The sequence below is a fragment of the Colius striatus genome, chromosome 2, assembly GCF_028858725.1.
Source record: "Colius striatus isolate bColStr4 chromosome 2, bColStr4.1.hap1, whole genome shotgun sequence".
Lineage (NCBI taxonomy): Eukaryota > Metazoa > Chordata > Aves > Coliiformes > Coliidae > Colius > Colius striatus.
Window position 1 is genome coordinate 87,029,923 of NC_084760.1, and position 26,350 is coordinate 87,056,272.

General features: G+C 38.8%; 1 protein-coding gene across 4 annotated transcripts in view; it reads left to right on the forward strand.

The window, feature by feature from the left end:
• Positions 1–26,350, forward strand: part of HHAT (hedgehog acyltransferase) — a 165,675-nt gene that overhangs the window by 79,549 nt on the left and 59,776 nt on the right. For all 4 annotated transcript variants that reach the window (XM_061991372.1, XM_061991373.1, XM_061991374.1 and 1 more), the window contains 2 exons: positions 2,405–2,606; positions 19,252–19,396. In XM_061991372.1, the coding sequence (XP_061847356.1) occupies positions 2,405–2,606; positions 19,252–19,396 (347 nt within the window). The remainder of the gene's footprint in view (positions 1–2,404; positions 2,607–19,251; positions 19,397–26,350) is intronic.

The window sequence follows — 26,350 nt, forward strand, 5'->3', positions numbered from 1 at the left end:
TCAGTGAGGAAGTTCTTCCTAATCTCCAATCGAAACCTCTCATGGTGAAATTTGAGCCCACTTCCTCTTGACCTGTCGCTTGGTACTTGGGAGAAGAGATGGGCACTCACCTCACTACAGTCACCTTTCAAGCAATTGCAGAGAGTGAGGTCTCCCCTGAGCCTCCTTTTCTCCAGGTTACACATCCCCAGTTCCCTCAGCCCCTTCTCATCAGACTTGTTCTTTAGACTCTTCATTAGCTTCGTTGCCTGTCTCTGGACATACTCCAACACCTCAGTGTCCCTCTTGCAATGAGGAGCCCAGAAATGAATACAGTATTTGAAATGCAGCTTCCCCAGCATTAAGTACCTGGGGATGATCACTTCTCTAGTTCCCCTGGCCAAACTAGAAAGGTTTCGTTAAGGCTTAGGGTAAGGTCTCTGTCACAGAGATGTGTTTTCTCTTTGATTGTGTCTGGGTTACTTCTAAATGTGCTGTTTCAGTAAATGTACAACAGAGAGAGGGTAGTAGGGCTGGCAATGTCATGTTTCAGAATCCTCTGGATTAAGCTCCTGTGCTTCCAGAGACAAAGGACATGGAGGTGCAGCTCTCAAGGTTGCAGCTTCTTAGCTGCAGAGCGGGACTGCCAGCCTGCAAAGGGTAATGACAATAGGCCCTGCCTAAAAAAGGAAAAAATGGCCTTTAAAAGCACAGAGGGAAGGTATTGCGAATGTATTCTCTAAGAGGGGATGATCTGCTTTGGTCTTTCATTTCTGTAGTCCTTTGTGTAGAATCAGTTGATCCAAAGCAGTGGAGTCTGAGGCTCTGCTGTCTTCACCCTCCATGCCAAAGCTCTGAAGGGGATTCCCCTGGTTACAGACTGCTGAGACACACCTTTCTGCTATTAAACTAATTGATTGCAATTGCAAGTGTCTATTTTTGTTACATGATGAGAAAAGACTAGACCCAAGAAAAACATAGGAAGGGAGGAGAGAGGAGAAACATAACGTAAAAGAAAACTATTGATCTTAATTTCTTTTTATTTTCATATTCATAGTAAAAAGCATACTTCTACTGAAAATCACTGTGAATGTAATCAGATGTTGCCTGTAGCAGGCTGAAGTAAAAACCTGTGTTGATGTTATGCTTAGAGAGAATTTATAACACTTGACAGTTGTTAGTTTAAAGACTTGTCTTTTTACCTTTTAATTACTCGCATCACTTTATTTTACCCTAATACTCCATTTTTTGTGTTTTCCAAGTTCAGGAGTGAAGCACTATGCTAATTTCCCTTTTAAATTTTTATGCTAGTACTTATCTCTGAATATAAAAACTGATAACCAGATATAAAAATTTCACTGCAAAATATTTCCTTTAATTGTCTTATCAGGTAGAAATACTCTCAAAATTGAGAAATACTCTCAAAGGAATGGCAGCTGAGGAGAAGTGTCACTGGTAGTTTCCATATACCACATCTCCTTACCCGTGCACCTGAGCTGGATGGTGATTCTGTTGCCTGATGAGCTTCTTCAAAGTGTTGACAGAAATAGGCAACTTTTTCAGATAAAGGCCAGCTAGTGGCCATGCCTTACTCGGAAAATGCCAGGAGTGGATGTAGCTCTCTTGGCAGGAAGGGGAGTGACCCAGAAAATGGTGTAAACTTTCAGAACCTTCTTGCTCGTGGTATTTTTACTGAATGAGCACTGCTTTCTGGACACTTATGAGCATCAATGGAAGACTAAGGTTCTGATTCCCGGGTTCAGTTTACATACAATACAATTGCATGCAGGTTGCTTTGTGTAGATTTTTAGATTTTTTGGAACATATGCTCTGAAGATCATTAGGCAGACCTGATCCTGAGAAGACAATAGGAGAAGCAGATAGGAAATATTTTCAGTTCACATAATTTTAAATGAAATATTTAAAGAAATTAAGAAGTTTTGAAAATAAACCGTGTTTGCATGTGTCTGCATTTCTGACAAATGGAAAACATTCTGTGGGTTATGACTATATATGACTTAATATAATGTTTTAAATTTTACTGGGTCTTATAATTTAAATTCCCATGAAGTTTACGTGTAATTTCTATGTACATAAGCCAATTTACAACCACTATAGTATAAAAAAACCCATGTACATTTGTCTTTTACAATTTTGAGAAAGTAGTTTATGCTATACATTTTCCTAATGCAAAGCTCCTGTGACCACAAAATTGTCTTTTTGCCAAATGCTATATGCATATATTTCACAAAGTTGTCTACAGCTTTGCAGAAACTAGGGCAAGCTCTGTAAATAGAAAATGTCAGGTAAATATTCTAAATGATTTTTTATGCCGCAAAATAACAAAGCTATTCTGAAGTGGGTGTTTTTCTGAGATTTCTGTGACATCTCTAATGATGCTGCCTATCTGTCATTTCACCTACAGGTACATTTATGTTCCAATGGGAGGATCTCAGTCCAGTCTGCGAGGAATGCTGTTTTCCACAGCCCTTACTTTTGCCTTTGTAAGCTATTGGCATGGAGGACAGAGCTATCTGTGGTACTGGGGCATGCTTAATTGGCTCGGAGTAATTGTGGAAAATAGTGTCAAGAGGATACTTTCTATGTCACTTATTCAAGGTTTGCTTGTAAGTTGAATCTCTCTTCATTTCATATTCTTGTTTCCTGGCTTCATGCTTATATGATGTTACTGGTTAGTAGTTTGGTTTAATCTAGATTGAAAGTCACAGATAAAAGAGTTGTCATTCCTGTGTCCACTCTTTGGTGTTTGAGGTAAAGGCATGTAACTAGATTTTTGCTAACTATCAACAAGGCAAACACTGAAATGTGCATGGTCTTAAAAGCCCCTTCTGCAATCCTAGATTAAGCAACTGCTTATCACGTTGTATATGGCTGAACGGAAGCCAGTTTTAACATTTGTATTCTGATTTCACTCAGGATGGCCTTAAAATACTCATCTTCACTAAAATTAGGAGTGTATATTTCTAGCCATGTGTTTCCTAGATAAATATCCTTGTAGCAGCTGGCTGCATCTGGGAACAAGCTTACACTGGGAAATCTTACGCCATTAAAAAGACAGTCAAGAGAAACTATTAATTTGCATTGCAGACCTCTGATATTTTCACTTTACTTTTGACCTTTGTGCAGTTATTTCCAAAGGATGAAATTGTCTTTGAGAACGTCATGGTTTTGCCGAGCCAGCAATGAAGCACCACAATAGTCTCTCACTTGATGCCCCTCATCCACCCCTACCCTTGTTAGGATGGCGGAGGCCCCAGCAAAATGGGAGGAAAAAAAGATAAGCAAGGTTGTTGTGGATTGAGACATGGGCAGGGAGGGCTCGCTGCCAGTTACGGTTCCGGGCAAAACAGACTCCAGTACTCGACTTAGAAAGTAGGGAAGTTTATTCTGCTATCTACAAGAAACAGAACAGAAAAGCAAAAAGGGAGTAGGATGATGAGAAAATTACAACCAGCACTTTAAGATCTCCCTCCCCCATCCCTCCTTTTTTCCCAGGCCCAACTCACTGCTCCCGATATCTCTACCTCCTCCTCCCTCAACAGCTCAGGGGGGCAGGGAATGGGGGATGTGGCCAGTCTCTCACAGATGGGCTCTGCCGCTTCTCTCTCCTCAGATGGGGACGACTCCTGGCATTCTTCCCCTGCTCTTGTACAGGATCCCTCCCACAGGACACAGTCCTTAACAAACTTCTCTGGCATGGGTTCTTCACAACAGCTGCAGCTTCTGCTGATACAGGGTCCCTCCCTTGGGACCTGGCTTCTTCTGGGCATAGTTTTAATGAGCTTCTTTGGCATGGATTCTTCCCCAAAGTTAAAGCTTCTGTGAATATGGAATCCCTCACACGGGACATAGCCTCCTCCGGCAATAGTCACTGCCCCTGGTGTGGGGTCTTTAACGAAGTGCAAACAAATCTAAGCTTCAACACTCCTCTCTAGAGGATGCAGGGGAGTCTCTGCTCCAGCACACCTTCTCCTCTCTTCTCTCACTGACCTTGGAGTCTGCATGGTTGTTTCTCTCTCTGTCCCAAATCCTTGCACCACCAGCAGCTGGAAAAGAGGGAAGGGCAGAACAAGAAGGAACAGGATGAACCATCCTCTTCTGGCTGCTTCTTCTTAAAAAGTGATCATGGAAGCACCTAATTGACTCAGTGGGTCTGGCTCAGTGCTGGGGAGAGTTTTGAGCAACTTCTTACAGGAACTATATCTTTACAGCCTCTTCCCCCTTACCAGAAACAGCTGTTGTGTCAAACCATGACACATGCAATCGTACGCAAAAAGCACTGTTTTAATTGTGATGGTCATTTTTGTCTGCAGACTTGCTCACTTATTGAATCCCAAATTGTCTAATAATTATGCTTATTCTCCATCCCACCTGCCTCAGTTTTCACTATTGTGGCACCCCATGCATGGCAACTGATACAGCTAAGTAATTTAGTACCCAGTAACAGCCAGTGCTACCTTGTATCATCCAGCTGTCCATCACTGTGAATTCAGTGACAGTCTGGATGCAGCCTTTTTCCTTCCTAGAGAATGAGTTTATCACATCCATTAGTCCTCCCTCTAGGGTATAACTGAGCTTCACCATCTGACTGGCTGCATACATTTGTCTCTGGACGGGAAGTCAACATAGATTTTTTAGGGATCCAGCTGTATGAGGGGCTTTTTTGTTGTTGTTGTTGTCACTTCATTAGAAATTTTAAAAGAAGTTATAGGCAATTAAATACTTAAATATCATAGCAATGCTAAACATGTGGCATTGTGATGATGGGGTTGTATGTATTGGATTAATTTCTAACACATAGTTCTAGTTACAGTTAACCAATGCTGGCAGCCGGGTTCCTTTTTTGTATAAATTAACTCCCCAACAAGGAACCAAATTATTAAGTTCGCAGATGACACCAAGCTGGATAGAAGTGTCAATCTGCTTGAGGGTAGGGAAGCTTTACAGAGAGATCTAGATAGGCTGGATGGCTGGGCCAAGGCCAATGCCATGAGTTTCAATAAGACCAAGTGCTGGGTCCTGCATTTGGGCCACAACTCCCAGCAGGGCTACAGGCTTGGGGAGGAGTGGCTGGAAAGCTGCCAGGCAGAGAGGGACCTGGGAGTGTGGATTGACAGCAGCTAAACATGAGCCAGCAGTGTGCCCAGGTGGCCAAGAAGGCCAAGGGCATCCTGGCCTGTATCAGGAACAGTGTTGTCAGTAGCAGTAGGGACAGTAACAGTAGCAGTGTTGTCAGTAGCAGCCCTGTACTTGACTTTGGTGAGGCCACACCTTGAATACTGTGTCCAGTTTTGAGCCCCTCTCTACAAGAAGGACATTGAGGTGCTGGAGAGGATCCAGAGGCGGGCTACCAAGCCAGTAAAGGATTTGGAGCACGTCTCATACGAGGAATGGCTGAGGGATCTGAAGCTGTTCAGGGCTTGGAGAAAAGAAGGCTCAAGGGAGACCTTATCACTCTCTACAACTACCTGAAAGAAACTGTAGCGAGGCAGGGTTTGATCTGTTCTCCCTAAGTAACAAGCAATAGAACAAGAGGAAAAAGGCTCAAGTTGCACCAGGGGAAGTTCAGGCTGGATATGAGGAGGAATTTCTTTACTGACAGGGCTGTCAGGCATTGGAACAGCACAGGGAGACACCATCCCTGGAGATGTTTTAAGAGATGGTTGGGTGTTATACTTAGGGAAATGGTCTAGTGGTTGATAAGGCTGAGACAAAGGCTGGACTCAGTGATCTTCAAGGTCTCTTCCAGCAAAATGATCCTATGAATTGCGTTTTACCCCTTTCCTCCCCTTTTGGTGGTAGACCTTCTTTAGAAGACATTTTCACCCCGAAATATTTCTGAAGTCAACATTTTTTATATGAATAGTTTTGGCATCTGAATTAGTGCTTTAGGCAGATCTTGCTGCATTTGGGTATGGCAGAGTTATGTTTTGCCTTGTGCCTTGAAGGTTTCCTTAAAAGAAGATGAGATACAGTTTCTGCAAACCACCCCTCATTGCTCTCTCCTCACTCTTCTTTCTTCTTGACACTGAGACTGGGGAGCAGATGAGTAGTTGGACTTTGGCCTTTCCTTATCAAGTTGTGGAGTGATATGACATTTGAAGAATGTGACATACTAATTTACATTTAAAATGAACTACAAATTCTGTAATGCTCTGTAAACATTTCTTTTTTTCCCTTGTAGTCTGTCTTTTGGAAGCATTCACATAATCCTGCCTCAGGGAGAGGTGTGCTGCAAGCCTGGTCACTCTGGTGTTGAAAGCTTCATTCTAGGGGAAGAATTTTTCACTTAAATTTCATCGGTTGACAAGCTGAAATCCTTTGCATTCTCGTGCATCACTCACTTCCTCTTGTTGGCTCTTGAGACTGTTTTTGAAAAGGAAAGTGTATTTTTGTCCCCAGAGTAGCAGATGAGTTTCAGAAAAAATACAAAGCACAGGTTTATGCTTTCTTTACCCATTTCTGTTTACCAAACCTCCTCATATATTGTTGTTAAAGTTGAGTTATGTAATCCAGTTAAGCAGGAGATGTTTAATTGGTAATATATTTAATTTTTTTTCCCAGATAACTTGAATATTAATTCTGTTCTGCTTTTAAAATTGAATTTATCACGAAGAATAACAAGAGTTATCGTAGAATGATTTGGTTTGGAAGGGACCTTAAAGATCATCTAGTTCCAATCCCCCTGCCATGGGCAGAGACACCTTCCACTAGACCAGATTGCTCAAAGCCTCCTCCAACCTGGCCTTGAACAGTGCCAGGAAGGAGACATCCATAGCCTCTCTGGGCAGCCTGTTCCAGTGCCTCACCACCGTCACAGCAGAAAATTTTAAGTCTGAATCTACTCTGTGTTTAAAGCCTCTGTTCTGTCACTACGTGCTCTTGTAAAAAGTACCTCTCCAATTTTCTTGTAGGCCCACTTAGGTACTGGAAGGCTGCTACAAAATTATATCAAAACTGCTTCCCTTTGTTTCCCACTATAGCATCTCAATTCTCTTGCAAAAGAAAGATTTAGAAGTCTAAATAAAGCACATTTGAGTCTCGTCCTTTGCTGAGTCCTTGTGCTGACTAAAAATATATAAAAAGAGTTGGACTCTGTATTTATGCAGATTTTATGGTAGTTTAAATCTCAGCACTTGAAACCTAGTGCTACTTTTGTAGCAGTCTGACAGGTCATCTCAGTCATGTATTGAACTAGAATGAACAAAGAAGCAGAGGTAGTATATGCCAGAACTGTATAAACAAATATTCACTGAAAGCAGTATATTTCTTGACCCAAAAAATTGGATCTGAAACTTTTCATTTTTACCGGTTGCCCACCAGTGCCTGGTTTCCTGATTTCAGCTTGAAAAAAGCTGATACTTGGTCTTACATACTTTTCTGCTTTACATTGCTCTGATGTTTCAGTCAGTTGTGTTGTGAGAAATTATCTACATATCTTTTTTTCTTGTAGAGATTACTTGTTAGATATCAGAAAAGTAGAGCTGAATTAGGTAATATTGTCTTTTAATCGAAACATTATATATAGAATCACAGAATGGTAGGGTTGGAAGGGACCTCTAAAGAGCATCTAGTCCAACTCCCCTGTTGAAGCAGGTCCACCTAGATTGAGTCACACAGAAAAGTGTCCAGGTAGGTTTTGAAAACTTACAGAGAATGAGACTCCACACCCACCCTGGGCAGCCTGTGCCAGGGCTCTCTCACCTGAACAGGAAAGAAGTTTTTCCCAGAACTTTTTGCATTCCAGCTTTTTCCCAACACCCCTAGTCCTACCACAGAATGCTACAGAAAAAAAGGATTGCCCCATCCCCTTGTTGTGGACCTTTTAAATACATTAAATTAAATACATTAAATACATTTAAATACATTAAATAAATATTAATGAAGTCTCTCCTCAGTCTCCTTTTCTCCGTGCTGAACAGCCCCAGATCCTGCAGCCTTTCCTCATAAGAAAGATACTTTATCATCTTCAGGGTGATAGAAGCCAAGAGTAAATGCTATGTACCATAAGCTAGGGCATATCTGAGAACTTTATATTACACCAGAAAAATTTCACTGTGGTATTCTTTTTCTTTTTTTACTTTTTCAGGAGATATTTAGATCCATACTGAGCTTTGTCTCACTGATTTCATATTAATTTCTAACAGATGAACAGACAAACCAATAGTAACTTGTTCAAATCAATGACAGAATTGCTTCTACTTTTAATAAATAATATGTCAGATTTCTGAAAGAAAATATTAATGGCTTTATGCTTGGATGACTTGGATTTTTTTTCCTCCTTCTTTTTCTTTTAGGAAAACAAGGTATAGCTCTATACAAGAAATTAGATCTTGGTACAAAAATAGATTTAGAATGGCTTAAACCTTAGAATAGCTGCCAATGTCTTTAAACCAATGGATTTTAAAGAATGAAATATTTAGAAATCATCCAAAAGGACATGTAGCAAAAGGGGTGAAGTTGGAAGATTTTTAAAGTCAATGTTTTAATCTGGATTGAAACAGCAACATAAATCTTATTTCCCTTTTTAAGGTGCAAATATGTCATTCAGTCTAGTAAGAATTTTTAAAATTGAAACATAAAGATCTCGTGTCTAAAAATCATGCTGTGATTACTTGCTAGTTTAAGCTCATGTTTCTAGCTTTATTTATTAAGAAACTAAACACGCCCTAAGCAATTTGGTTTGAAAATCCAACTAATTTCAAGCATGGCTTATTTTAAAGAAATATCTACATCTTTTTAAGTGTTTTGGTTTATTAAACTGTAAAATACTTTGATTCCTACATTTTCATTTCTGTCTGTAACAAAGTGCACTAATTAAGTCCATTTCGGAACACTGTAATTGTTTTCCCAACCCCCTTTGCAAAAAGGGGAATATTGTGTATGATGTTTTGATTAGTGTGTAAGCTTAGAAGAATAAGCTCCATACATTTGTGTTTATAGTTAAAATATCACCATTGTTTTGGATACTGAAGACATGGTCAATGACAACTGGCATATTCAGCTTCACAGAGAACATGATTTTAGATGCTGTTCAAAGAATTAGGTGTTGTGAGGGGGTTTGGTCCCGCCATTTCTTTTTCTGTGTTTAATTATGCTTGCCCTGTTTCTTCTGCTAGGTGCATTAAAATTTCTGTGGTTATTCATAATAAGTTATACATTATGCAGTGATCCCCCAGACAGCTGGTGTGGAGCATGGAAAGGTGAGCCTGAGACCTCTAGGCTTCAGGTTTGACAGCGAATTAAGCTGATCTAGCAGCTCAGTGCAATTGAAGGGAGAAATATTTAATTTCCCTTTCCTCCCTTCCTTGCAATCTCACCAGTTCCTGCTCTGCACACCTTCCTGCTGGTATCTTTGCTGAGCTCACCTAGCTATTTACCACAGCAGAAAGCTTTACTTCCTCTGGTTGTTTTATTGCTGGATGATTTGTCTCATGGAGAAGAATCTGAAAATGCCCCAAACCTGTACATTTTAAGAGATCAAAGCCAAGAAAAAAGTGGAAGAGGAGGAGCTCTACTGCTTGCTTACTGCTCTCTCTTGTAAACCTACATAAACAGTATGAGATAGTAGGCTGAGCCTCCATATTTGAAGTGGGACAAAGAAACAAATTGGGGTCTGCCCAGTAATCACTCAGCTTTCTCTTAGGACTCAAATTCAGCCTAGCCAAGATAAAGATTCATGTGAATTTCAGTACCATGTCCTGTATATGTTGAGCAAATGTAGAACTGTCTCCTGTAATGACAGAATTTCTTTTCGCAAGTATAACTGACTTTAAACTGCAATGAGGTAATTTTAAAGCTTCCTTCTCCACTTGACTGAGACCAAATCTGTCCAAACATTAGGAGCTCATTCAAGGGAAGGATATTTGTTGACCACGTTGCAAGATTCAATCTTTAGTAAGATCTTGATAATAAATAAAACTATTCTTCAGCGTATGCTAGGCTTTGATCTTCATTTGGCTTCACTTGGTGGAAAGTATATCACTGGTTTGCTAATGTCAAGCCTGCCTGGCCTTTTTTACTAACAGTTTTGTGTAATTGTATACATATTTTTATTTCAACATAGTGATTCAATTAAGCAACAAATATTGACAATGATACTTACTTTATAACCTTTTATATGCTTACTGTAGACTTCTCTTGGGTTTGTCTCTTCACTCTCTGAGACTCTGTGAGAATGTAAAGTGAGGTAGTTAATCAAGTCCCTTAATCAGACTCTTATTCTCTAGTGCAGAATTGGTTTTTGAGATGTAGGAATCACCCATAATGTTAAAACCCAGACCAGTGGATGAGACTTGCCCCAACTCCAACTTGGAGTTCAGCCATATCGTTGCTTTAACCAGAAATCTCTACCATCCAAAGCAAAATCTGCCTCAAAATCAATGGGAAATTCTTTTCTTAGATGTGAGCATTAACCAGGGCAGAGTTGTGACAGCTGGTCTTTTGTGTACAGTACCTTGAAACAGTAAGATGAGTTACCAAGGTGTTATTTTTGTACTGAGCTACTGAATGAGCGTCAAAGTTGAATATGGGCTGGCTGATGCATCATAGAGTTTTCCACTGACTTTTAGCTTTGCCAGAAATAATTCTCAGTCAAGTAATTTTTGTTAATTTCTGCTTTCTCTTGATTTTATTTTTTATCTCTTCTCCATTCTCTTGTTGTAAGGGTTCATTTGTCTTCATGGAAGTGGATCCCAAAAGATTTTGAGAGCCACAATAAAAGTGCACATGCACAGACAAGCACTTCCACTCCGGGGTTTATTTTTTGACTGAGGGAACTTCTTGCTTCAGACTCAGTAACAGAGACTAAAAATCTGGTAGATGATGTTTTGTGTGAGGAACAAGCATATACAATATGATACGGGCTTTAATACAGTGAATGCATAAAAGCAACAGCCTAAGATTTCCAAGACAACATTCTATCATTTCCTGCTTTTGGAGTACAGGCATCCATTTTTTGTCAAATCTGTGCAGGAAATATTATTTTTTTATGTTAACAGTGGAGGAACTGCTGTAATTTTCCATCTGTCTTTAACCAGATGATTACTGCCCTGCTTCAGACTGCAGTGTACCTTGTGTAACTTCTCAGTTGTCATAACAAAAAAAAATGTTTCTCCCACCTGCTAGCATTATTTACTTCCTCTTCTGTTTTGGAGACATCAGGGAGTTTTCTGGTGCCCAGGCCATAATGCAGTTTGAAAAGCAAGTAGATCATACCCTGAGGTGAAAAGAAGGCAGAGGGATGCCGGTTTATGTGCTTCTTTGGTACTGTTACATGAATCCAGCCTCCCTCCATTGTGTCATCTCAAAAATTAGCCCAACCGATAGATGTCAGCAGTTATGGAAATACAAGTTTAACTACTGAGAGGTGGTTGCACTGTTATCTTTCTGGCGTACCTTGAGCTACAGAAGCCTGCCACAGGAAAAGTGAGGTCTGTATCTGCTGAGTTTATCAGATGTCTCCATGGGAATTCTCGCTGTGTATTATCGCTTTGTTAACAATTTCATTGTGGCAACGTGAGGGCCATAAAGGTGGGACCCAAATGCAGCCCTTATGATTGGTGAAGTTAGATCCTGTCCTATTTTTATTACAGTTTAAAAGATAAAAACATTAAAATATAGATGAGGGAACTGAAAGAGACAGAATGGGCAGAATGGAAAGTGGAATGACAAAAATAAGGATGTGAAGGTCCTGGACACGGAAGGGAGTGCATGGCTCTCTCAACCTGTCCTCCTTGGTGAGAGCTGAGACACATTTATAAGAGTATGTACACTGCCATTGCTTGGTTAAGTTCCCTGCTTTACATGTAAAGAGGGGGATGGTGCATTTCAATGCTGTTCATTTTGCACTTTTCACAAACCGCCACTTTTTTAAAATAAATTGTTTGGGCGGATTCTTTGAGAGTGATGAGTAAGTGTAGGAGCAAGTACAGAAATTTACTTCTGTGTGTGTCAAACTTTCACGCATGCATCTGTAAGTGTAGTGCATACATACGAGCCTGTAGGAGGCTTTCTTCAAACAGAAGAAGGAGTCAGCTGTTTGCTGAGAGATGCTATAAATGTACATCTTTTGGAAAATCTAAAAATGAGCTGATGCTAGTGCAAGACAGAGTTTTGTTGAGTGAATGTTTAGTAAGACATCAATAGAGAAGATGAGTATCTTCTCAAGTACTATATATAGCATTTATTCCTAAATTCAGAAACAAGTTCTATTTGTGAAAATCTTAACTGACAGCTGCTTGATTTTAATTGTGTGGTGCTCTTTTTATAGGAGCAATGTCAGGAATTACAGGTCATCTGCATCATCCTGTCTCTTGGAAAAAAATTGTCGGTTCCTGCCTTCATGTATGAACCTTCCAGGAGCTAATTTTTACCTTTACTTTGGAAGGAAGGTATATACCTTGAAAAGAAACCGGAAACGACCTCAGGCCACAGTTCATCTTGGGGAGAGGAGAGGGAAGAACTGCAAGCAAAATAAAATGCGAGAAAAATCAAGCACAGGGGGCTGGTTCTGGGTTAGAGCTAGACGAAGAACAGAGCAAACAGGAATGGTTGCCATGATTACTGAAGAGTACAGTATGTTGACAGGAAATTAAATTTATTCTTCCATGTGGTATGACAGTTGTTGATGGATAAGATCTGGTAGCACATCTTGTTCACTTTCTGCTTGCAGGCCTGTTCCTTATCTTGTTCCTATTATAGCTCTGGGGATTCCACAATTTCTTTTGGATTATTTCATAAATGGGTATTTTCTATGTGCATTCAACCAGAATTCTTTATTTTTTTTGTTGCTTTTCTCTTCTGTGGTACAGTCTCTATTCTTATCCTATTCAGCTGCAGAGTACAGGAGTAGGATGTCAGCCTCTCATCAGATGATGAGAGGATGCAGTTCCTGCACTCCTACTGCTCTCCAAGCCTAACTTCTACCAACCTTAATGAGCACATATAGTCCCTCCCTTTGTTTCTGCAGTCTCCCAAACACATTTTTGTCACTATTACTCATAGACAATGTCTATTAACAAACATTTTTAGAAGTTACCTCACCGCTTGGACCCAACCCATCTTCATTTCTACTGCTCACTTTAAAAATTAAATAAATTGGCATTCTGTTTGGCAGAGCTTTGTCACAATTTTCAGCCTTTCCTCCATCCCATCTGCTCCCCCAGCTGCTCAGTCACACCCTGCCCTCCATTTTCAGTGCACCTAACTTCAGATAGATAAAATAGCTGGGAACTGTTAGTCAGGATGTGTGGCTTCCCTTCCCACCGTCCCATCTGCTCCTCGCTCTCTTTCAGCTTTTCACCCGTGCTCTTGTTCTCACTCTGCCCTCTTATTTTTGGCAAATAGCTGCATTGCGGATGACCCAGATTCAAGGGATGTGTTGAGGTGTTTATTCCTGTGGTAATGGAGTGATTATCCAGGGTTCAGGGATAAACATTGAAGAGTTGGCCTGTCGTTTATGAAAGAGCATTTTCTGAAAGAAAGCACTTAGAAGAGCTTTTAAGATTGGCTGTGAGGTCTATTGCTTCAGTAGAGAAGTAAACAACTTTGGGTCTTATTCTTCAGTTGTGATACAATAGGAGGTGAAAACTGTAGTTCACACACTTAAATTGCACCAGTAAAAGGAACCCCAGTAAGTGACTTGAGGTTTTTTCCAAGCATTTTCCTCGTACACATAATGACACCACCTGTGCCCTTCCTGCACTGTGGCAACTTTACCCAGGAACATTTTACCTGTCTGTCCCCTCGTCTCAACAGTCCTTGCAAACCCTGTATAACAGACCATCGCAAAAAATATTTCATTTAATTTTTGTGATGTAAACATGAGCTGACATTACATTAGCTATTAAGCATTGCTTCTCTAGTAAAGACCTTCAGGAAACTGAAAGCTTGAATAACCGTAGGAAGCACACTTGCTCCCCTCTCATACACTAGGAGAGGCAGTGCCAAGACGAGGTGTTATATTCGTGGTAGTTAATTGACTTGATCTCTTCAACATAACAAATAGTGCAGTCTGTGCATCTCATTTTAAAATTATTATGGATGAGTTGTCTGACAGGTTTAAGTGGGAGAGGATGAAATCTGTGGAACAGAGAGAAATTCTATATTTTTGGTTTAAAAAAAGATAACTCTTTTAAAAATTGTACCAGATTATTTTGACCTTCTAAAAAAACCAAAGGCAGATAAAAATAGAGTAATATAATCTGTACTGTTGCAGTTTATAGTATCGAGCATGTTTTGTGTCATTCTGGCCATAGTATCAGATAGTCTTATTATGCATACGTTCCATAAGAAGTGCTTGACTAATTCTCCAGTTTTGCCACATGCTTGGATTAACAAGTCTATGGAAGGGTAGTCCAAAAAGAAATAAATGTTGTGAATCTCTGTTTTACTCCACGAAGATGGAAGCTTGTTTAGATTGCAGCGAATTTAATTCCCTTACATGAGACTTGTTAAAGTATTTTTAGTGTGAGCAAGCTTGATAATGTCACTGCCTTTATGTAGAAGTTTTCTTTAATCTATCCCAGAGCAGCTATATAAATGAGATGTGTTGCAAATGCAGCATGTGTAGATATTTTCCCTTTTCTGAGCACTTGCCAAGAGTTTACCAGTTAATGTCTGTCAGGGGAGGCTTCTTGCCACACGTCACACCTGTCATCAGGCTGGGTATGCAGCATGGTGGAAAACATGCACCCCAGTTCCTGAACCCTTCATAAAACAGTGTAGTGCATGTCAACTGCTCTCAGACCAAGTAACTGCAGACCTCAGAAAAACAAGCGTTAGGGATGTGCCAAATCACCATGGTGGCACCACTGTTGATAGCAAAAGTTTAAGAATGTTTGCCATAGGAAGATATAGGATTGGGTCCATGATAAAACGCTGGGGAATATATTTCTGTAAAAGAAGACTTCAACATGGTATTTTGTATAAGACTGCCTAGTTTGGACTGCTGTACAGAATTCGATCTTTGGTGTCTCCTCAACTTGCACATGAGAGGGTGGATGAGTTATCTTGGTCAGTATTCCCCAGAGTACTTTCTCTGTTATTGGCTAGCTAGAAGATATAAATGCATTTAGGAAAAATACTTCTGGGCCTTCAATTTTGTCTCTCTGTGCCACTCAGTAATATCATCAAACACAGCCCTGTAAATCACTGCAAATTTATTGGTTTTTAGCTCTAAATTATCTTAGAGAGATTTTCCTATAAATGATGTGTGGTCTGAAGCCCTTTCTCCTACTGCATTTGTTTCACACTCCTAGTGCTGTAATTACCTTGCAAAACAGATGAAATGGGTATTTTCCCTTTGCATCACCCCTGACTTCAACATTCCACCGTGTCTTTTAACTTGACTCCTAATTCTAACCTAAATGATCTGTTCTGGACCATATTGTGCTTTGTAAGCTGTCTTTCTCAAGAAACAATCATTACACAAGCTTCCTATTTATGATTTGGTTTTCACTTGGAGACTAAATGTGATGTGCATGTGTAACTGGAATTTGAGTTAGAAATGGGAACGTTTGGACCATACAAATCCCTTTCATGGCTGTCATCTTCCAATCCTCTCAAAAATACACAAATTTACTTTTCAAGGTACTCCATGGTGTGATAGTATCATTCATGTTTCTAAGATTTCTGAGAAGACTGGGTTGAGAGAGATCTGATGGTAGCCAATTTTGCTAGACACAACAAGGTGCAAAGAGAGGTTTTTCCCAACATCTGACAAAAATGTCTGAGGCTCATCTTTATTCCAACACAATTCCTTATGTAAATAATAACCCAAACTCGATTCAATTTCAGGAAAGGTAGCCTGAGCCAAGCTTTGTAAGTGACGTCCTATGTCATGATGTGTGCCTGTGGACTCTATATCTTGACAATATGTTGGGGTGTTTTTTGGTGTGTGGTTTAAATGCTACAGTGCATTTATTTCAGAGCATGGGGAAGTGAGGCTGGTGGTTATTACTAAAAGGAAAAGTATGATGAAGTATATCTATTTTCTTGCTGTGTGTCCAACAGGAAAAGGAGAGAAAGAGACAGCAGTAAAATTCAGTGAAACACCACAAATCCATGGCAGCTGCTTGTATTGTTGCAATGGAACATATTGTTAAAAGCATTAATTAACATAATGAAGAGTTGTGGGTGTGGAGAGTTTTTTTAAAATTTTGTCTGCTTTGATAAAAACAACTTGCTGTATATTCAGAAAAAAACACATACCAGTAGATATTTAAATCACAAATATTATGGGTTATCTAGACCAGCCTCATTCCTTTTTCATAGCTAAATGAATGCTTCCAGTGTATTAATTTGAGCACAACAGCTGCTCAGGTACTTTCATGGTTAGTTTTTTCTAGATGACATGAGATGTTTAAAGATTTTTTTTTTTAGTTTTTTAGCCTTCATTGCAGCTGGGTAAAAGCTGCATTCACATCAAAGACACTCAGGAAAATGTGTACTGCTTTTTGGATCAATGCCTAGCAGAGTTAATGGAAATTAGCTATAGCAAAACCCAGAAAGGATTCAGTGTTTCTCTGAACTGTTTCCATCTTAAACTACTTCCTCTACTTTATAAATGACCAAAGGCTTTTGTGGTCTAAACTGCAGTTAACTTGTACTGTTTATCATAGAGCACTTTTTCAGAGGATGATGTATTATATGTGACAGTTTTCTTAATATTTTTAGTAACTGCATTGATTTATTTCTTGAAAGAAAGTGACAGAGCTATTTTTAGCTATTCACGTTGTTTGTCATACTACTTTGGGTTGCAAAACAGGCAGACCTCACCAACTTATGAGGTCCAATCAGTGCCTTGGTGGAAAGTGCAGTCCAACATCAGCTGACTGATGGATTATTTACCCCTAACTCTTTCCTCAGCTTTACGAGAAGAAGCTATTTTTTTTTTTCCTTTCCTAATTAAAAATATTTCTTTATAGAGCTGATGAATAAGTTTGATAGACAGAGGGAGGATGAAAGGTAGTTCTGATAATAGACTACGCTCTATAGATAAGCAACAGCTCAATCAGAATTAATTAGCATGGTGTAAGAGAAGAGTAAATCGCAAAAGTTCGATCTAGCATGATTGGAACTGCTCTTTAATAAACTTGCTTATTAACCAAGGGTTTAATAGCAAAATTTCAAACATCTTATCTCTGTGCATGCACTTACGCATTCTGAAAAGGCATACATTTTTCGTATATAGGACCACATATGCATTTCAGGAGGAGACAAGATCTCCTCTACCTATGTGTAAACCAAAGGAGAATGTTTTGGAAGTCTCTGGGTAGCTTTGGAGGCACAAAGTACTAGAAAATGAAAAAGTTGCTTTATTAAGTACCTGTGGATGTTTATGAATGTTTATATAATTATCTTATATTCTCTACCCTTCCCTTATGATCCAGAATTTCCAGAGAAAAACCTCAGTCTCTGTTTTCATACATTTTCTTAGCGTATGGAAGACTGACTATTGCTACAGAGTACTTTTCCTTGAAGATTTTTCTATCTCCATTTTTGTGCTGACTCAGACTGACTCATACACTAGATATAGCTCTGACTGGCACCAACATTTAATTTACCAGATATCTACTTTGCAGTAATATGTTAAAAATATATTTTAATGCTTGTAACTGTCATTTGTTTGAAGTTTTGTCACTTTATAATCTAGCAGTTGAAACATTTGTTTTGATGTTTACAAGACTAGCAATTTAATTGTCTAGGAATTTATTTTTAGGTCTGTTTTGAGCTTGTATTTATGTTGTTTCAGGTATCTGAGCATGAATTCTGGTCTGGCCGCAGCTATTAATTACAGCTTTTTTTTTTATGCTGCAGTCACAAGACTGTTTGTTTTCTGCAATGTCAACATTTGTGACATGAAGGCTGAGTAGCTCACGATATTTTCCTTAGTTCTTATGCCCTCACAGATGCTCATAACTTCACATGAAGGATTTAGTCTTTTGCAGATTCAGACGCTGTGTAAAGAGGCTCTCAGGCTGGAGCCATAATGAACAAAATCTTTTTCCTTATGCAGTAATGAGACAATATTTCCCTGTGATGTGCTCTAATGCTCCTTGAAAGTCTTTCTAACAACTGAATATTAGAGGAAGCTAAAACTTTTTCCTCCTCCTTTCACCATTTTCATGCAGTTTCTGTGCTGCACTCACACTTCAAGTGATAATGCAAAATTCAGATTGAGAACAATGTAAACTAGTATATGGTAGAGAGAGACCTACTTTATTTGTATCATTAGAACAATAGTACCAAAAAATCCTTTACAACAGATATTTACACTTCTCGAACATGAGCAGTAATGTTTGCACTGAAAAAAACCCTGAGATCGCATGTGTACTGAATATTTTTTTAAATGGAAGTATCTGTTTATTAAGACCCATTGCGATAAGCAGATCTGATCTGACTCTAGAATCTTTCAGGGAAGTCTTATTAATCAACCAAGGCATTACTGGCTTCCAAAAGGTGTTTGATGTTGATGTTGTATGTTTTGTACTGAAGTACTCCGTATTGGAACCTGTTGGGTAGTATTATTCAGCCCTGAAGCACATTGTTACTATTTATGCCTATCAGCAAAAATTCACCAAGGAGCACACTTAATAAGAAATTAAGCAGACATGGTTATGGTGGAGTGAGCCACATGGTTATGGTGGAGTGAGGGCCACAAAGATGGTGAAAAGTCTGGGGCACCTGCCATAAGAGGACAGGCTGAGACTGTTTAGCCCAGAGAAGAAAAGGCTCAGAGGGATCTTACCCATGTGTATAAACATGTAATTGTAGGCAGGAGAAAGACAAAGGTAGACTCTTCTCAGTGATGGCAAGACAGAAGGCCACATGCACAAAATGAAATATAATGAATTCTAGTTAAATGTAAGAAGGACGTTTTTACTGTGAGTAGTCTCACACCTGCACAGGTTGCCCAGCAAAGTTGAGCAGTCTCCATTAGAGATACTTAAAACCTAGCTTGACATCATCCTGAGCACTCTACCTGAGCCTGCTTTGATGACATTTCTAGGTAACCTCCAGAGGTCTTTTCCAACCTCAGTTATTATTCAGCACTGTTCTTCTTCATGAAGTTTTAGCCAAATGTAAATGGCATTGGTGGAAGCTGCTAGATATTTTTAAAGCTTTGGGGTGTATTCCATAAGGACTTGTAATTCTCTATAAAAGTTGTTTGTCATAACTACAATGTCTTTTTCTTTAAAAATTGTAGGGGTTGTTAACTTCATTTGCACCTGTTGTTTTGCCCCATAGGAGCGTTACTTCTCACCAAGGCTTCGTCGTCGACTTCATGCTGTCCTTGCATCTGTTAGCACTTCAATGTTGATTTTATCAAATCTGGTATTTCTTGGAGGAAATCACGTTGGAAAAATCTACTGGAACAGGATCTTTATGGAAGGCAAGTTTATTTTTATGTGCTTTCTAGTTAACATAACTTTGCAAATATGACCTTGGTTGGGCTGAGCCAGATTCTTCTCTCAGTGTACTATCTGGGACTAGCTTTTTTTCTGTTCATGTTCAAAATGATGAAAATGATGTCTGACAAAATCTAAAAACTGTGTGACTACAAAGAAATACTGCCTTTCTCCCATCAAGTCTAGAGAGTGATGAGACTTCTCTGCCAGTGAAATCACTGAAGATCAAATAGTATCTGACAGTGTAGCCAGGTTGGATTTTTTTTTTCTGCTCTGCATTTCATATACATCAATAAGAATAGGTACACTGAAGCCAACCCCATAGGTTCTGTGGAAGGTTAGTGAAGGAGATCTGCATAATACCACAAAATTCAGCTAGTAAGCCTTTTTCTGTAGTGGAACTGTTGTCAGGGTAGGGACCTTCTAACTATTGAGGACAAGGTTTGAGGACAGGGGAACTTTGGGTGACAATATGAGCTTGTAGAATTGCTGATTAAGTGGTATGCAGCATTGTGCTGTGAGCTGACTCGGGACAAATCCAGCTTTCATTTTTTTTGACAGAGCTAAGCATAAGCAGTTCTGGTTTTCTTCATAGGTTCTTACTGCCAAAGCCTCAAATTGCCATATAAAGGTATTTTAGATAAATATTTCTTCCTCCTGAGGGAAGTACTAATAGACTTCTGTGCCTAGAAATGCTCTTGTACTAAGACCACCAGTGTCTGCACCTTCATGCAATTTTCTCCTTGTGTTCCTTGCAATGGTTTAGAGGTCAGCTCTGGGGTTCCAGGGTCCTACTTCAGCATCTCAAAATAATAAAACTCCTGAAGAGTAAGATATATACTTAAACAGAACAAAATATCTTCTGAGGTCAAGCAAAAAGCCAAACAGCCCCCCAAAAGGTACATATTTAGCATAAAACTTTGTAAAGCTTTTTGTTAATACTGGTCAGTGAGGATGGGGTGAAACACTTGTTGAAGTTCAATTTTTTTCTGCTAAAAGGTTTGTTCTCTGTTTTCTTAAAAAGGCTTCATTTCCTCTGAAACTGTTCCTCTCAGATGGCTAATAGTTTTGGTAGGAAAAAATAGCTGACAGAATAAGTTTGTAAATAAAGTTAGATGACAATTCTTGCCTATAAAAAAAAATCACTAGTGAAATTGTCCATTTCAGGTTTATAGCTTTATACAAATTGTTTTCTTAATGTAAATGGAGAAAGTACCACTCAATGATTCTATGAAAGGATACCTTCATCTTCAGAAGGATAAACAGTTGGCAGAATGCTGGGGTTTGCATCTTGATGAAGGAAAATGTTTCTGCAAGCAGAACAGTATATAATTAAACCAGATCAATTATTGATTGTTTTTCTGGGTTTGGTTTGGTGGGTTTTTTTTAATAGTTCTCTGGTCTGCATACAGTTTGAGTACGTGGGGTTACTTCAGATACCAGGTGTTTTAAGATAGGAATAAGCAAATTCTTTTAGTCATTTGCAACTTTGTTTCCATGACATGTTAATCAAAATAACTTTATTTTTAGAATATAAAAGCTTTTGCTTAGGGCAGCCCATACTCTGCTAGTAGAAACCTCAGTGTTAAGCTTTCTATGCCTGGAGGATCACGCAGATCAAATAAGCATCAGACAGATGACTGTGAGCATATTCTATTACTGCATTACAGTTCTGACAACTCATGTGCACAAACTGAAACGTCCACTAAGATTTCATCATTATTTATTTATTTTATTCAGAACTATGTTCTTCTATTTAAAGTGCTGGTCTGTAGGAGATGTAACAAAAATCTACACATATATTCTAAGAGTGCAATGGTAATAAATAAATTTGTGTATAGTCTGTGCTGTTCTGATGAATCCAATTCACCAATATATTCAAACCAAACTAAACACTATAATAGATGCTCTTTGCTTATTCCTTTGTCTGCCCAGGGACACATAAGATGATGTAGCTGCTGGTCTTCAATTCAAATTTTTGTCATTACCTTCATAAAAAATTAGATGGGGATACGTTTGACTTGTTTGAAGTGGTGATGGTGAGTGAGTGTTCTGTGGGGCAGCAGTGTGTTTGTTTTGGGTTTTTATTTTTACACTTTCTTTCTGATGTGATGCAAGCAATAGAAAGTTATTGGACATGAAAATTTTCTCTTATGCACTGTGATGTTGAAGAGCTTTGATTAAAACAGATGTTGAACTCCCATTAGTGTTATGTGAAGAGCAGTGAAGAAATCTGGCAAAGAGCCCCCAGACCTGTTCTCTGCATAACATACAAATATGTGTCCTTCCACTAGGTAGATAAAGAGCAATGTTATAAATTCCAGTATATTACTGAGATCTGCTATGTGTGTATCTAGTTACTTTGAGTTAATAATTGTTAGTTTTGGGTCAAGAAGAGAGAAGATACTTGGGGAATTTCATGTTAAAATATTCTTGCTCTATATAAAATCTTTTTTATCTCTTTGAAATTTATCTTAGTTTAGGAAACCTAGGCGGGATTTTGCATCACTCCAGAACCAAATCTAGAGAGTAGGCATTTGCATTTGGAGGACAACTCTACATTTTCAGTAACCTGGGCAGCAGGACTTGAGATTGGTTGACTGAGGTGGCAGGCAGCTCTGCAGCAAGTGTGACATAAGATCACAGCTGCAAAGACTAGTCAGTTCCTTTGTTCAGATCCCACAGAATTCTGTCTACAAAGATTTGTACATATGTGGGTAGGAAGGAACGAAGAGAATAGATGTGCCTTTCACAGTCTGTAAATTTAATTGACTAATATAATTATTTAAGAACATATCTCAAGTAATTAAATGTATCTCAGGGCGGAAATCCGATCCCCAGGTGTAGGTGCAGCTTTAGGTGTTGTGCATGACATTTTTAGGTCTGGCAAGTATATGAGCTTCAGAATATCAATATTTTAAATCTTAAATGCCTTGCATATAGCACTTTGTAGTCAGAACTCATGATTTCTGTTGTATAATATCTAAAAACAATGCTTGGAGAGCAGCTTCCCATTAGCATGTGTGTGACAGTGATACAAATATAAAATATCTTAACTTTTAGAAGGAAGTTAAGTTTATGTACAAAATGCACCTCTAGTTTTGCTCTTTGGTTACTGATGAGGAGCTACAGTGTTCTTTTGCAAAGACTGAGTTTTATCAAAAATGTATACAGGTCTCTGAGAGTGGGAGGAGAGGACATGGGTGTGAGGGCAGTTAAACACCAGGACAGTATAGTAAATGCAAAGAGAACCATGCAAGTGAGCTGCCTTTGTTATCAAAGCTTTGTGGACAGCTTTCTAGGAATAGGATTTAGATGAGGTTGTTTCTCACCTGTGGTAAGCTTTGGATGCTGTAATGCCCCGTGCAATGCCATAATTATCCCTTCTCTTTTCCCAGAATTCTTACTTGACTGATATTTGGACTGTTTTGCAGTGCCTTGGCAGTGCATTTCACAGGTCCCGTATCACAGATAAGGAGAGTTTCTATTTGAAGACGTTAGGTAGCAGTGTTTTTTAGCATTTGCTTTCCTCTTGTGAAAAAGAAATTTAATTTACCTGGCTTGAAAATTTATTTCCGTGCATCATTAAAATCATCATTCTTGAAATTATGAGAGCAGGGGCATAGGTGTCTTACATGTATCAATATTTGTTCTTAAATTTGTTCTCAAGCTCTTCAGACTAACTTTTCTAAAAAAAATAACTTGACTTCTTGAGTTATTTACAATTAAAGTTTCTACAGCAAGCCTTTGCTTTGACTTTTTTCCTTGTATGAGAACACATCATTCTAATACATAAGCAGGAGGAATGTCTGCTACATAACTGTTTTTGATCATGTATTTAGAGTAATTAATTAATACTTCAAAATGAGAGGCTACATCAATAGGGATTCTTTTTGGAAGATCTCTCTCCTGGGTCCAGCGCTGTGTAGTGCTTTTGGTTCAGAGGCATAATTATATTAACACGCATGGCCAAAGACATTAATCTGGAAGGAGACACTAGTATTTTGGGAGATAAATGTATAAAATGCTTCCTACTTTTTCTCTGATTTGTAAGGAACAGAGTCCAGATCGATGAAGAAAGCACACAGGGCATGTCAGGTGTATTTTATTTTCAGTAGCTGTCTGAATACTAGACAACCATCATTTAACTTACCTGTAAACCAGTACTTTACCTATCTAATTTACCTTGCTAAACTGTGAGGAGTGCCTCTCTTGAGGGCAGTTCATGCTATGTATATTTATCTTAGCAGGGGATGAGCTGCATTGTGAGTCTTTGCTGAGTTCTGAGGCGTTTTGTACAGGCTGGTTTAGATTAGATTGGATGTCCAACCTTTGAGAAGATGCCCGTTAGTACACATCCAGCAAAGAGAGAATTTCATCCTTGGTTAGAAATGATTTACTGTAGGAGTGCAGAATGACTAGGTGGGCAGAAATCCTGCAATGAAGGATATCTGACTGTTTTGTCAGATTGCAAACTTTGTACATCAAGAGCATCATATCACAACAAAAATAGGTCTTACACTGAGGTGCACTGACAGCAGTGGCAAATGCATAAAATAACCTCTTCTGCTATTTGATATTCTGAAGGTTAAAGTTAAAATATGTCACATTTTTTTAACTGCAGTTTTTAAAAAAAAGGATCATCTGACAATTAGGAAGAGAGAAAATACAGCAACGTGACTGGAAGTCTAAGAGCCATGACCTTGAAATAAAAGGCATTTTTTTGTTTTGACAGGAAAGTATTGAGGGGAGAAAGAGGTACACAGAAGTTTCTGCAGAGAAAATGTTAACAAGATATTCTATATCATCAGTGGGGTCAGGAAAAGGGAAAAAAAACCCCATAAAATAGAACAAAGAAGCTTTAGTTGATGTAGGAGAAACTTTCAAACTGTAAGGCCTGAAAATGATTGAAACATGTTACCTAGGTAAGCTGTTGGATCTCCAGCTTTGCTAGGCAGTCTGGAGTTAAGACAAAAATCTGTCAACCGATGCAGAAAATACTGATTTCATTATGGTGTAGGAGGAACCTCTGAATGGCCTTCAGACCCATTCCAAGCCCTGTTTTCTCATCGGCAGATACAGCCGTTTACATGGAAATCTGTGCAGTACAGCAGGATTTTTGTTTGGTTTTGTATATTTCTTCAGTAAGTTAAGGACCATGGTTATGTACAAAAATGCAGTTTTGGTAACATTTTCTTACGGTTCCTTTTTGAAGTTTGCTTATCTGATGGGAGGAAAAGAGCCCATAGTACTGTGGCTGAGGTGCAGCTTAGGGGAAGTCATGATGCGATTTTAAACCACTGACAAATAAACACTCTCACAGAGAAGTCTGAAATTATTTGCTATTTCATACCTGCTCTTTTCTTCTAGCATTTAGGATGATATGCATAGTGTAGCATATGAATATTTCATTAGGTAAATTTTATGAGAGCATTTAAAACCAATTGTACTAGGCAAAAATAAAGCTGGTTTCTAAATATTTACTATTTCGTCACTAATTGAGAGTGGTGAAGCCTTTATTTTGCCTCCACTTTTCGTTTTTGATTTGCTTTAAAGCAAGATTGGGTTTTGTGATTCACAATTCAGTTATTTCGTTAGTTTATAGGGAAAAAGAAAGTTCTGATCACTGCCAGGTGATTACCTGACCCTACTTTATGGAGGCAGAAAACCTTTGGGCTTCTTCACAGCTGTGCAGCACGCAGATCATGTTTTACAGCACATCTTAAGACATCAGTTTGCAAGTAGGAATTTCCGTGATAGTAGCACACAAGATTCAGAGGTTTGAGGGAGCCAAAGAGTTTGTCGTGAGATGCATAAATGTGGAATTTTTGTCTGGCTTTGGTAGAAACAGTAGAGTATTATCTTATGACATTAAATAAAAATGATGCTATTTGCTAATTAAAATATATCACAGTATTGAAGATTGTTGTAGAAATGTATATTCGTTTGATGTTATGTAAATAAGGTAGTGAATGAATTGAGAATTGAAAGAGTATCAGGAAGAGTACCTGGATGCTGTTACCTTTACAAGTTTTGCCCTTGATTTTTGGAGACAGTGACACTAGGTCCTTTTTCTGCAAAAAATCACTTGCATGTTAGTGGGTGAGGCGCCTTTCTGTGTTCAACTCATTGAAAAAAACATGAGTTAAATAATTTGTAGCTTCACTGCTGTGTGAGAAGTCAATAACAAAAAAAGTTGAGAATTTCCTGTAGCGGTTGTTTTATGCTCTGATCAGTCTCATGTAAGGTTGTGTCTACTCATTAGATGTGTTGCTGATTATATGCCTCATTTGCTGCAATAATGAGTGTAGGAAAAAATTACTTGGGATGATCACAAGTTCATATGACAGCTTCTCTCCTTTCAGAAAGTATCTAAATGTTGCTAGTTATCTTACTTAACAGATTTAACACTTGTTAAGGGTTGAAGAAAGCTAACGAAAAGAGTTGGAGCAAAGTAGTTAAAATTATTATGAAACAAGATTTTGTTGGACTTGAACTCTGAGGTGTTACCAGGTAACATGCAATGATGCATTAGGAGCCATATTGCACTTCAACAACTTCTGAGACTTAGCAGTGATATCTGTAAATATCTAGCTATGAAGGAGCTTAAAAGTGCAGGAGGAATGAGATCATGTAGCAAAGGTCCTCAAAGGATGCCACAAGACCTGTCAAGCTGAGGCATCCCTATGACTGTGTGATACTTTTCTGTCTGTTCTGTGCATCTCTTGCAAAGCCATCATTCAAATTTCCTTGCAGCTGAGAGGAAAGGGAGGGCTACTTCAATGACTGTTTGGAGTTTGTGTTTTCAGATCGCTCTTGTTTTGATTTGGAAGCTTCTGCTGTAGAGTAGCTGGCATATGGTTTTCCAGTGTTCCTGTTCCTCCTTCAGTTTCACTGAGAAATCCTGCTTTCTGCTGTTATGCAGAAACTTACTTAAG